The sequence below is a fragment of the Cibotium barometz genome, chromosome 3, assembly GCF_041138505.1.
Source record: "Cibotium barometz isolate CiBa-2024 chromosome 3, ASM4113850v1, whole genome shotgun sequence".
NCBI lineage: Eukaryota > Viridiplantae > Streptophyta > Polypodiopsida > Cyatheales > Cibotiaceae > Cibotium > Cibotium barometz.
Genome location: NC_141048.1, coordinates 43,515,544 through 43,528,873, shown reverse-complemented (window position 1 = coordinate 43,528,873; position 13,330 = coordinate 43,515,544). Strand labels below are relative to the sequence as shown.

Below are 13,330 nucleotides of genomic sequence, written 5' to 3'. Positions count from 1 at the left end.
CTTTTGATAATTTAGAAGAAATTATAAGACTGAGGCAACGCCTGCAGAAATCTCTGTATGCTCAAGAAGGCGACGAGACTGCAGAACGCGAACGCCATCTCTTTCTCTCTCTCTCTCTCTAACGCCATCTCTCTCTCTCTCTCTCTCTATATATATATATAGTGATGACTGCACAACGAACACCATCTCTCTCTCTCTCTCTCTCTCTCTCTCTCTCTCCCTCTCAATCTCAAGTTGCGCGCGCGCGCTCTCTCTCTCTCTCTCTCTCTCTCTCTCTAATTGTAATCTCTATCTGTCACAGGATGCAAGGCGGCGTATTCTCTTGCTCTCCTCTGTCAGAGGTTGCGTTTTCCACAGGTTGAGATCTCTCTGTATGCGCGCGCGCGCGCTCTCTCTCTCTCTCTCTCTCACACACACACACACACACACACACACACACACACAAGCTGCATACTCACAAAACTGCCAAATTATATCACGACAGGGAGAGAGAGAGAGAGAGAGAGGCTTGACTAGTACTTAGCTTTCATGCATACCTAGCAAGCGCCATTCTTAAATCACCATTAAAGGATTACCTGAGCCCGTCACCATTCACTGTGATATTGCGCATCCCACTCAATTGATCATGAAGATCAAGTTTCCCATCCCACGGATTGAGTACATAGAAATCATTTAGATCGAGCTAAGTATTATCAGCAATTTAGACCGGAAGAGTGGCTATCACTCCAATAGCAATTTGAAGGGACGTCCCAAAATTTTCTTTCAGGACCGAGCGCGATGATTATGAGTTTGTGGTGACACTCTCTCTCTCTCTCTCTCTCTCTCTCGTTTTGTTCTCTGAGGTTCATTATTAATCAACGCATTCAACATTTGATACAATTTGTTCTCTGGTTTTTTTCATAACATGGCCACGTCTTTTACAACTTATTTTATGGCCTTTAACCTTTTCATCAATAGTGATACATACATGTGTGCTCTTTCTGAATACATGTGTGTGCACAAACGCATGCATGCATGTGTGTGTGCGCGCGCGCACTCGCATGCTCCTGCTCATGCAGGTGTGCATAAATGCGTGCCCAGATGCGTGTCATGTGTAAGAGAATGAGAGGGGCAGGAGGAGGGAGATGGCTGGGTGGGGTGGGGGGTTTCAGGAGGGCACCACCAATGGGGCTTGTGGTACAGGCTGGCTGGTGTGACGCCATTGCCAACGGTTCTCCCCATCCACCTCTACAAAGTACTTGGGGCTCCATACCTTGCTCTCTTGCTTCCTTTGCTTGGCCAGGGCCCTCTGCCTTTCCTCCACCTCCTGCTTGCCCTTCCTGGCTGCCTCCCAATCCCTCCTCACCAGCCCCTCCATCGCCGCCCTCCACACCACCACGGACTCCGTTGCCTCCAGCTCCACCTGCACCCTCATCATTCATACACACCACATCATAAGAGTTACACAGAAAACAAACTTTAAGAGTACAAAGGCAATATTGGATTATGTGATAACGAAGGAGAAAAAGTTGTTGTAAGCATGTGATTAATAGAGAGCACCATTGTAGCAGTAAATTTATTCATAGGAGGCGGCCCCTCACCTTCTCATTTCGCAAGACAGGAGCCTTCAAGTTGGTCAGGGCAGCCACAGCATCAAACAAAACAGAAGTCTCCCCTGTCTTCATATCCTTCAAGGTCACCACTCTGCACACAATGCAGCAACAAAAAAAGGTATTTGGCTGTAATCAAAGTTCTTAATTATTTTTCTTGTGTAGACATGTATACTCGTTGACACACATTATGAAAAATTGCATGTCTACACATGACATGGTTTAGATAGGCATGCTTAGATTTATGTACATAAGAAGACATTTACACATGATGTATGTCTACAAATGATATATTGTATACGTGCATGCTTAGATGCTTGTATGTAGGTATTCATGTCTACACATGATAGTGAATACATGCATTCTTAGATGCACTTATTGATATATGCATGTATGCATGATTTCCAAGCTTACCTGTTCCAAGCACCACTGAGCTCATAAAGCACTGTATTGCTGTGGGTGTCCCGGATTTCGCCGGTTATTTGACATGCAGCCCCTCTCAAACCAAAGCAGGTTTTCCCTTTGTAGACTATATTGGCTTCAAGGCCAGAGGAGGCACACTTGGCTGTTGAGCTGCCCACCCATTCCATTCCAGATGCCGGGAAAAACCGAATCAAAACCTTTGGGTATGTCAACTTGTAGGACTCTTTGTGCCTATCAAGCCACAGGGTTCTTGTCCCACAAATTGCAGCCTCCACCTTGTTCCCTGCCACATCACAACCATCATAAAGCACATAAGATATCTGGCAAAACTCTCGTCTCAGCTCCAATACAGACATGAACACTCACAAGAAACCTCTCATGATAACCGTCTCATCATCCGTACATCTCATGACCAAAATCAAGCATGACTAAGCCGTTACATGAGGATTTTGTTGTAGATGGAGCTACCATAAAAACGTGGACATATGGTAAGTGAACACTGTAGCCGAAGTTTGCTGACATCATTCGTTGCATAGAGGGCTGTTATGGGTGGATGGTGAGATACCTGCACCACACCTTATGTTACTACACATCCCATCAAATGCTCCATGGATCCACAGATGCACACCATCCATGCATATATAGATGGATATATCTATCCAGAGAAATATAAACGCACATAGTTTGAAACCATACATAATACAAATGCAAGCATACGCACATATAAACATGTGTAATACACATACAAAGATATATATCAAATTCATATGTATGTGTATATACATACATACAATACATGTGTATGCATATGTGTGTCAGATTTGGTGAGGGATGGCAGGAAGGACCTGCTCTAGCAAGACATTGACAGGTCCGCAGGAGACGTGGTGAGTTTCGCCAAGGATGGGGTTGAAGGGAGCCTGGCCAAATGAGGGAAGCCTAGTGGTAGAGAGCTGCCAGGCCAGCACCCGCAGGAAGCGTTGCAAAGGGGTGGGTCCCTCCGCACACGCCCCCAACAAATCTTGGCTGCAGCAATACACAGTCTCCCCGTAGGTTTGGAGCTGTGACTTGGGGTAGTTCAATTGTATAGGCACCTGGAAAACCATCCCTCACTTTCAGAAAACAAGAGAAGCTTTCTCTCTAAGGCGGCATGCCTTCAGTAGAGCTAACATCAACACTCTAAACAAAACATTACATGTTAAACAACTTCAATTTAGCATAAGTAGCTAGATTTGAGAAGCTTTGCAACAGATGTAATGACTAGCTGGCCAACATTTGGATTGACAACAATTTTGGGCCCATTTCCAGGTGATCCAACTTCAATTATAGAGCATTGTTTCAGCTGCACTTGGCTTAACAACGCTTAGCGCAAATCTCAGATAAATCTAGCTTAAAGTAACAGTGTTGGGGGCATCTTAAGCCTAGCTCATAGTGACAGAATAACAGAATTTCTCAACTTACAGTGACCAAAACGGGTGCATTTCAGGCTAAATTCAATAAATGTGAGGGCTGTTACATTTGATTTTCGAGCAAAGCACAAAAACTGGATGGTCAAAATACAAATATAAATGTTAATTAGCTATCATAAACAACAGAATTCTAATTAACCGCTTAATTGTAATATGCTTACTTGAAACCTTGTGAGATCAGAACCAGGCAGCACATTTTTGAAAAGATCTAGCAGCCTTGCAAGCAAGCTTTTTTGCTTTTCGCCATCGTTAGTGGTGGGCTTTGGGTCCAGAAGAAGGGGGGCTGAAATCACTAATTGCCGACCCTCATACAAATCCATGAAAGCTATATATGATTAGCTAATTAATGAGTTAATGCAACAAACAGAAACCCAAGCTTCAAGGCAATGTAATTGCTCAGTTGAGCATGCCAAGCAGCAACAGGAAACAGCTCTCTCTCAGCGTTTGAGAAGAGAGGCAAAGACATGAATTTCCAATGCTTATGTTTCTATCGCTCAAAGCCCATAGTGACCTAAGCTGATTGCAACATGTTTGACAAGCACACGTTTCGCAGGCTTTTATTGTGTTCCAACTAACATCTAGAAACTCATTAATGGTGGTCTTCCCTACCTCAAAGGAATATGTACCCCTATTTATATGATTATTTGAAGGTTGCCTAGGTACCCTTCAAAGGAATAGGTAAAGAAAGAGGTTTTTTTTAAAAAAAAAGAAGAAAATCCATTTATATTTGTATGCTTGCTTCCATGTGATAGTGCATATATATATATATATATATATATATATTCACTCCATATAATAAATTATCATGGGTCTTTACTATCTTGGTATAAATTAATTAATACCTAACTTACCCTTTCAAAAGGCCCATCCTCCCCGTGCTGAAATTTGCAGCCTTCCAACAGCCTTCCAAAGCTTCATATGAAGCCTACCATTAAAATTTAGTTTCTAAAAAAAGCCACCCGAAGTGAATTTTTGTAGGATAAAGGCCAAGTTGCCTTCAATTTCCTAAAATTTGAAGTCCAAGGCAAGGATGCAAATTTTAGTCATACCTCCTCCTCCCCATCTTGACTCCTAACGTCCACAACTCCTCCGTCTCTCTATAGCCAAGCTAAAGAGCTTTGTGCAAGCTCGGTTCCAACACAAAGATGATCCCCTTACTTGCATACATAATACCCACCAGCCTAGAGAGAGAGAGAGAGGGGGAGAGAGAGAGAGAGAGAGAGAGAGAGGAGGGCTCTCTGCTACCAGCAGGCAAGAGAACGAGAGAGGGGTCTCTTTTGGTGGCGCTTAGTGTTTGATGGTTGTGCCTCGAAGTTCGTGTACAGAGGCATAGACAGAGAGAGAGAGAGAGAGAGCGCCAGAATACATCTCGCTTAATGCTAGGGCCCAGGAAAGGCAGCAAACACAGATGGAGATATGGTTCGTTATCAAGAGAGATCGAGGCATGCATGCCACTTGCCTTCACATACGATCTTCTAAAACTTTATTATAAATCTCAAAACCTTTGATTTTCTACTAAGATAATTTCTTGAATCAAAAAATCGACATTTAGTGTCCTCTTCTCAATCCAGAAAGAGGAAAACAAAAACAAAACCATAGATATTTTTTATTTATGATGACAAAAATTCCAGTGGATTCAAAAATGGGGAAAAAAATATTAAGTGTCATTTATTGTACATTCATGTGATTACAATACCAGTATTTTCTTTTTTTGCATAAAGGAATGTATTCTAGCTTGTGGATGTTCTCCTCATTGTCACTATCATCACCTTCACTAGCTATAGTAATGTTATCATTTTTCACTATCTTTTTACCAACTCTATGTGTTTGCTCTTCCTCCATTATTTCAATTATTTGCTTATTTGTCTGGTATACATTCTCTACTATTTCATATGTCTTAAAGGCATATCTCAAATCATCCACATCATTCTCATTACTTTTCCATCTTTTCATGAATCAATTTAATCTTAGATGTGAAGTATCAAAATTTTGTCTGTTAATAAAAATTTCAAAGATGATCCAATCAGAAGATGGGTAGTACTTTCCTATCCTGATCATTTTATGAATGGTTGTGCAAAAACTATTGCCTAAAGGATGCTTTAAATAGAACTTCCAAAACATCAATGCTCTATCAAAAATGTGTGTTAAAGTGAGACAAACTTTGTTCTTGAGATTATCTGTACCACATTGCATGTAACTACTATATGCCTGCACATGGGTGCAAAAATCATAATTGTAACTATGAGGTGTGTGTACATATGTGTTTGAATTTGTACATTTGGGTGCTTACCCTTTTATGTGTGTGTGTGTGTGTGTGTGTGTGAGAGAGAGAGAGAGAGAGAGAGAGAGAGAGAGAGATAGAGAGAGAGAAATCAATATTACATTTCAAATTACCATGTGATTAAGCATGTGCATCCATGTGTGATTTCTCTTTACATTTCAAATTACCATGTGATTAAGCATGTGCATCCATGTGTGATTTCTCTCTCTCTCTCTCTCTCTCTCTCTCTCTCTCTCACACACACACACACACACACACACACACACACACGCACACACACAAACTTAATGCATGCCAAAGTCAATGTGTACAAACATCATACTTAAATAAAGAAAAAGAATATTAAAAGTTCCTTCAAAAACTCACCTTGCATATGTGTGTTAGAGCCTTGTGGTTACCTTGCGTAGCAATAAAAGAAAAAGAAAGAATGCCACGCAACCACCTTGCATGGGAGAAACAAAAGCGACCCTCATATTCTCACACCAAATGAATGAGCGCCTGGCCATTGATTTTCAAGGTGTATTTAATTGCTCTTAATCCTTTCTATTAACATTTGTCAAATTTATACGAATGTGCCTAGCGAGTGTGGTTACTAATTTATTTTATTAACATGCTTAATCCAACGCAGAGCTGAGACAGGCTTACTATTATATGCACATTATGTGTGCATATACTAGGAGGCTAACCCACATTAGGCTTGTGAGCATGGGAGCATGGGAATAAGCTCTAGTGGAGCATGGGTTAAGACTAACCTTAAGGGTTAAGGTTAGGGTCAGGCATCCAAGGGTCACACATGGGAAATGGAGAGTCAAAAAGTCACTTGAGAGCCCTCCTATATAATAGGGGCATGGGGCACACTCAAGGGAGGCTTGAGGGCTTGAGGGCTTGAGGCTTGGTTATGTTATGCTCTCTTGTGTAGAGGATCATAACTACTCACCTACCATTTCGAACTATAGCTACATCCTCTTGTGTAGAGGATCATAACTACTCACCTACCATTTCACACTATAGCTACATGCTATTGGATTGGAGTTATACCTCTTGATGGTATGGGACATCAAGGTAGAGGTATGATATATTTCATTATATTTCATGTGTGCATCCCTTGGGCTCGGGGGTGGTCGGGTGGTCGAGTTTATGCATGTTTATGCATAACAATTATCTAGAGAGATCTTAGGGTTTTAACAGTGGTATCAGAGCAATCTCTAGTTAATTGTTGATTCTTTCATATTGCAATTTTTGGAAGCACATCGAGGAGGGGAGGCCGAGAAGGGAGCATGTTTGCAAACCTACACAACAAACAAACCATCATGAGAATAGACACACGAAGAAAGAGAATGAGAGAGAGAGAGAGAGAGAGGGATGGCTCGCCAGCCAGACACGACACATGGGAACGAAGAAACTCAAAGAAAACTGGCTCGAAGGAGAATCGCTCAGGATGAATAGAAACGAAGTGCAATAGGATTAATCGCTCGAATTCAAATTTAGCCACATAGAAGAGGCAGCTTTGCAACCTACGAGATGACAGAGGGGAGATTGAAGGAGGCGGCAGCTCTCAGCTCTGCATGGAGGGGTGGCCTCTGCAACGCACAGAGGATGGAGTGGTGGCCTTGCAACTTGCGAGATGACAGAGGGGAGATTGAAGGAGGAGGTGGCTGCATGGAGGAGTGGCTTGCAACGCACATAGGAAGGTAGCAGGCATAGTGCAGTGAAAGGTGGCCAGGCCACGTGGAGGGGGGTCAACGCCAAATAGAACTCAAAAAAAGATGCCACATGGAGGGGGGGTCAACACCCAATTAGATATAGGTAGATGCTCGCCTTTCCATACCTCTCAAATATCATTGTTCGTCATGACTACATGCTTGCCTTGTTTGCCCTTAATGGCCATGCCATGTCAATATCCCCCTAAACACATCATCCTCATCCTCCTCCACCTCCTCAATCTCGTCATGTGTAGCCAGTTTCCAAGAAACTGGTTTTTAGGTAACATACACACTTCTTTTTCACTCTTGATGAAGCCAAAAAATGAAGAAAATAGTCATCCTTTTTGAAATTTTAACACATATACATTTGGGTCAAGAAGAAGGGGGGCTAAAATCACTAATTGTTGTCTCTCATACAAATCCATAATAGGTATATATGAGTATCTAATTAATGAGTTAATGCAAGAAAAACCTAAGCTTCAATGTCTCTCATACAATCCATAATAGGTATATATGATTAGCTAATTAATGAGTTAATTGCAAGAAAAACTTAAGCTTCAAGGCAATGTAATTGCTTAGTTAAGCATGCCAAGCAGCAACATATAACTTTGGAAATAGCTCTCTCAGCATTTGAAGAGACAGACTAAGACATGAATTTCCAATGCTTATGTTTCTATCACTAAAAGCCCATAGTGACCTAACCTGATTGTAACATGGTTTGACAAGTACACATTTTGTAGGCTTTAATTGTGTTCCAACTAACATCTACAAAGTCATTAATGATAGTCTTCCCTACCTCATAGACTTCATTGCATGTTATTTATACAAGCATTTGAAGGTTGCCTAGGTACCTTCAAAGGAATATGTAAAGAAAGGGAGGGGACCCCTTATTTTATATAAGTATTTGGATGTTGCCTAGGTACCCTTCAAAGGAATAGGTAAAGAAAGGGAGGGGGACTCCTTGAAAGGCTAGGTTTAAAAAAAGAAAAAGAAAATCCATTATATGGTATGCTTGCTTCATGTGATAGTGCATATTCACTCGATATAATAAAATATAATGGGTCTTTACTATCTTGGTATAAATTAATTAATGCCTAAGTTACCCTTTTAAAGGCCAATCCTCCCAATGTGTACTGAAATTTGTAGCCTTCAATGGGCATAATTGCCTTCCAAAGCTTCATAGGAAGCCTACAATTAAAATTTAGTTTCTAAAGAAAGCCACCCTAAGTGATTTTTTATGAGTAATGGGATGAAAGCCAAGGTACTTTTGAGGCCTTCAATTTCCAAAATTTTAAAGTCGAAGGCAAGGCTGCAAATTTTAGGCCTACCTCCTCCTCCCATATTGATTCCTAAGGTCCACAACTCCTCCGTCTCTCTATAGCCAAGCTAAAGAGCTTTGTGCAAGCTCGGTTCTATTAGAAATCTGACCCCCTTGCCCCTGCATACAACCAACCTAGAGAGAGAGAGAGAGAGAGAGAGAGAGAGAGAAAGAGAGAGAGAGAGAGAGCTATCTTTTGCTAGTGGGCAAGAGAAAGAGGAGGGGTCTCTTTTGTTGGTGCCTAGTCTTTGAAGATTGTGTAGAGGCATAGAGAGAGAAAGAGCCAGAATGCATCTTGCTTAATGCCAAGAAATGCAGCAAATATAGATGGAGATATGGTTTGTTATCAAGAGAGATCGAGACAGTGGTGGCATGCATGCCACTTGCCTTCAAATACGATCTTCTAAAATAAAATTTATATTTATCAGTAAAACCTTATTATAAAGCTCAAAACCTTTGATTTTCTACTAAGATTATTTACTGAATCAAAGTCTAATCAAAATGTCGGTGCCCTCTTCTCAATTTAGAAAGAGGAAAACAAAAATAAAACCATAGATATTATTTATTTATGATGATAAAATTCCCATGCGTTCAAAATTGAGAAAAAATATTAAAAGTGTCATTTATTGTACTTTCATGAGATTACAATAATGCTCGCTGGTCCCCTCGCAGCTCTGTGTGGCATTGTGTGCTCGCCGACCCCGATCAAAATTTGAGTGTAATCATTCAAGACTAACACCAAATTTCATGTGGTAAATTTACCTTTGATCTCTCCGGATCAGGTGCCAGCTTTGAGTTTACTTCTGAACCACATTGTTCAGCTCTAAACTCAATATCCATGTTAAGAGATCTTCGAATCATCACCCCCCTCTAGACACAATAGAATTTGACCGTATAACCACCAATGATTAGGAAAGTTTATCAATAATGTAAATCATGTGGACATAATCTACATAGTGACTATGCACCACAAAAATAGAAGCCAAGAAAGTGAACTTTTACGTGTTTTCCTTGGTGTCCCATACCACCAAGGTCACAAGAGCCTATGTACAACATTTGATGTCCCATACCATCAAATGACTATGAAAACTACTGTGACACAAAAAGTGAACCTTCTTTCTTTTGGTTGGATAATTTCATATCCCCAAAACCTAAGAGTGATGCAAAATATCACCATTTGTACAAGGCACAATTTATTTTAACCATGTGTTCACCGTTTAGGAAATTCCAAATCTAATCTCAAAATTCTATAATACTTGCTCCAGAGCATACAAATAGAATTAATCCAATAAATCTTGGGATACGTGTAACCCCAACCTCTAGGATTATAAATTTTTACATAGTTTACAACACGAAAACAAGGAAATTCAACTGATATTTTCCAAGATGACATAACATGTCATATATACCCCCAATTATCGAACAAATGGAACTTTAACCCTATTCCACATAAACTAGAGTAACTACGAACTCAAACTTAAACATGATGAACAACAAACAATAAATATCCTTATATTTGGGTTTACACACTTGAAGTCTATTAATTCGTGTTTGGGATTACTATGTACCCCATTGATTTTGAGCATGGGATTTTATGAATCCTAGAGCTTAAGATCAATATGTATCTTCAAAGCTATTTGATATTGGTTAACAAGGTAGGAAAAAGCTTTTTTCTCTTCCTTGTAAGATTCCTCCCTCCAACTTTTGAGATGTAAAGGTGTAAGAACCTCCCCTTATGTTCTTGTAATCATCCCCTCTCTGAAATGGAAGAAAGATATTGTTTTACCTTGTTTTGACCTAGAGAGAGAAAATGTCTAGAGAGAGGTAATTCAAAATTAAGATATCTTTGGATACAAAAATTCTCCTAGTGTCTAAAATGGATTCCCCTGAAACAGAAGTTCAAAATGAACTTTCCAATGTGCATTAGGAATTAATTGAAATGGTATAAGGGACCTTAGCTTAAGGGTCTACATTTTCAGAAATTTTTGGATTATGGTCTAATTAAGGTTCCAATGGGCCAATTGGATTAATCCAGGTGTTGGGATGAGATAAATCCAAAGAATAAAAGAAAATACCCAAAAATGAGTAAATGCTCACATAAGATGATGAGTTGACTGAGTACAAGGTTTATTAGTTAAAAATTAAGAGATATTAGTAAAAAAATGAGATATTTTGGAGAAATGATACATTTTTGAAACCTTGGTAAGGAGAGGGGGACCTTTGAGGTAGGCACATTTTTCCCATGTGTGGTTAGGTTTTTTAATTCAAAAAAATGTGATATTTTTATCTCTCCTCTCTCTTAGAACAAACTAGATCAAAAAGGGAGCCAAGCTGGTCCAAATCTTGTCCAAATTGAGTCAAACTGAAGCTGAAAAATTCTAAAAACCAGTTAGACTTGGTTAGTGGCCTCTCTCACCTATAAATAAATCCTCATTCCTTTGTATTTTCATATTGGAGCTATACCATGCTAGTATTATCTTAAAATAATCATATTTCTATTATCACTTAAATTTTCCTCTCTCTTGGGAGCTTGAAGCTTCTCTCTCTCTCTCCAACAACCCTTGAAGTTTCTCTTCTCCTCTTGGTGGACCAATTGATTGGTCGGGGGCTTCACTGCTAACAAAGAATCAAGCCAAACTTGGAGGTAAAATTGATTTATATGGTTTTTTTCAAATTATCTCAATAACTTTCTTCTTCTCAACCCCTTTCAAGCTTGAGAAGCTTTCAAAATGCTAGTGTTTATTCAAATCAAGCTTTTCCTAAGTTTCTTAATGTTTAATTAGCATCAAGTTAATCTTTATGCTTATTTGTAATGATTTCTTTGAGTAATCTCTCTCTCAAAAAGAATAGTCATCTCTATGGCTAATTCTTTAACAAAAGAATGTTTCTCAAAGATAATTTCTTATTTCAAAGCTAAACTCTAGGCTTGATGAGCTAGAGATTAAGAAAATGATTTTTTCATGATTTTGTGCTATTAAAATAATGGTTATTTCTTTTAGATTATTTATGAGTAGTTAAAAACTACTTTAATTCATTCTAAATGAGAAATGGATTATCCTAACAAATTGAAAAAAGAGGAATGTTGAAATTAGCTTAATCTAGTGGGATAATCATAGTTATGTTTATAATTATGGTTAAAATTATGATTTGAATACCTAGTTTGTTTTTAAGCATAAAAGAAGAACTACTATCATATTTTCATTACAAGCTTTTATTCTTTTAGGAAAAATTGAGAATTATCAGTAATAGCGAAGCTATGGCAAATTTTTCAAAAAATAATACATATCTTATTTTTATGCATAATGCTAAAAGAGGACTTCCTACCATATTCTAGGATTAGACATCCTATGCAAAAAGAATGATTTTCATCATATTCATGAGAAATAATTTTTTTGCAAAAATATTTAATTAAGAGAAAAGAGGAATTTTTGGTAAATTTATTTTTATGCAAAAAGAGGAATTCCCATGATATTCGAGATCCAAACAATTAAATGTTAAAAGAGGAATTTTTGACATAATTCAAGTTATGAGTATTTATCAAAAGTAAAATTTTGAGTATTATTATCTTTATTGAGAAATATGGGTAGAATTGATTTTTGTAAATCCCATGAATCTCTTATTCAAAAAGAAGAATATTGAATATATCTTAATCGAGAAATTTGAGAAAGAATGTGAAAATATCCATCGAGAAAACTTGGATAATTCTTATTCAGAAAAAGAGAATCTGGAATCCCTGGGAGGATCGAGGATCCAATGAGTAAACGGAAGTTTAAAATTAGTTCTCATTACACTTGTGGACTTTGTGAAGATGTCCACCGGAGAATCCTCCATCTTGCACAATCATCCAATCACATGGGCATATCCCAATCGCTATCCATGGAGCCATCAAATCCATGCACCCAAATGGTGATCTTCACACAATGTGGTGATTCAATCAACCATGCTCTGCATCTCTTTTCAAGGCACAAAACTTGCCTACATCCATGCTAATTAAGTGAGATAGAGATGCCCACAAGGTCAAAGCAATGTTGCATGCCCAAGGTTGGCTCTGTCCAGTAATCCAAAATTTTACCCCTACGACATGGAAGCTTTGTAATGATTCCCTTCTTTCTATTGACATCACCATGCTTCAAGGCAAGTGGGCTGAATAGCCACCACCATTTCAAAAAGAGGCTCAAGGAGTGCCTAGATCCATTCGGCAATATTTGGTACGCTCCTTACATTTTGTGATTTATCAATGTACCCGCCAGACTAGGTGTCCTAAATTGTTCCATTATCATAGACAAACCCAACCACATTGACACTTGCCCTATCAGCCAACCTGTTTATGCATCAACAACAACCAATTCCCTATCTCACACCATGTGTAAGAGTCAAAGAAAGAAGAATGAAAAGTGTCAAAGAAAGTAGAGTGTTGGAGTTTTCATCGGAGAAGAAGCTACTACATGGGCCCGAATTTTTCCCAATGCCCATGCATGCCACCTATATATATCCATGGGCTCTACATGTATTATACACATAGGACCTATTATTTCATGAGCCTGCATTGA

At 39.0% G+C, this 13,330-nt stretch overlaps 1 protein-coding gene across 1 annotated transcript; it reads right to left on the bottom strand.

Annotated features, from left to right (window-relative positions):
• Positions 1-877: 877 nt before the first annotated feature.
• On the bottom strand, positions 878-3,934 carry LOC147640097 (oxysterol-binding protein-related protein 4C-like). The gene is made up of 6 exons (XM_086777124.1): positions 3,640-3,934; positions 2,858-3,103; positions 2,481-2,577; positions 2,004-2,295; positions 1,581-1,683; positions 878-1,402 (listed from the first exon to the last, which is right to left on the bottom strand). The coding sequence occupies exons 1-6, from the start codon at positions 3,796-3,798 to the stop codon at positions 1,148-1,150; spliced, it is 1,152 nt and encodes a 383-aa protein (XP_086633250.1). The 5' UTR covers positions 3,799-3,934; the 3' UTR covers positions 878-1,147.
• Positions 3,935-13,330: the final 9,396 nt, after the last annotated feature.

Bases quoted from the DNA above. Each gene is read 5' to 3' on its own strand.
- LOC147640097 (XM_086777124.1), bottom strand. From the start codon at position 3,798: ATGGATTTGTATGAGGGTCGGCAATTAGTGATTTCAGCCCCCCTTCTT. The intron at 2,578-2,857 runs GTCCTTCCTGCC...GGTGTGGTGCAG, and splicing joins TCAATGTCTTGCTAGAGCAG to GTATCTCACCATCCACCCAT. The intron at 2,296-2,480 runs GTAGCTCCATCT...GTGATGTGGCAG, and splicing joins CATATGTCCACGTTTTTATG to GGAACAAGGTGGAGGCTGCA.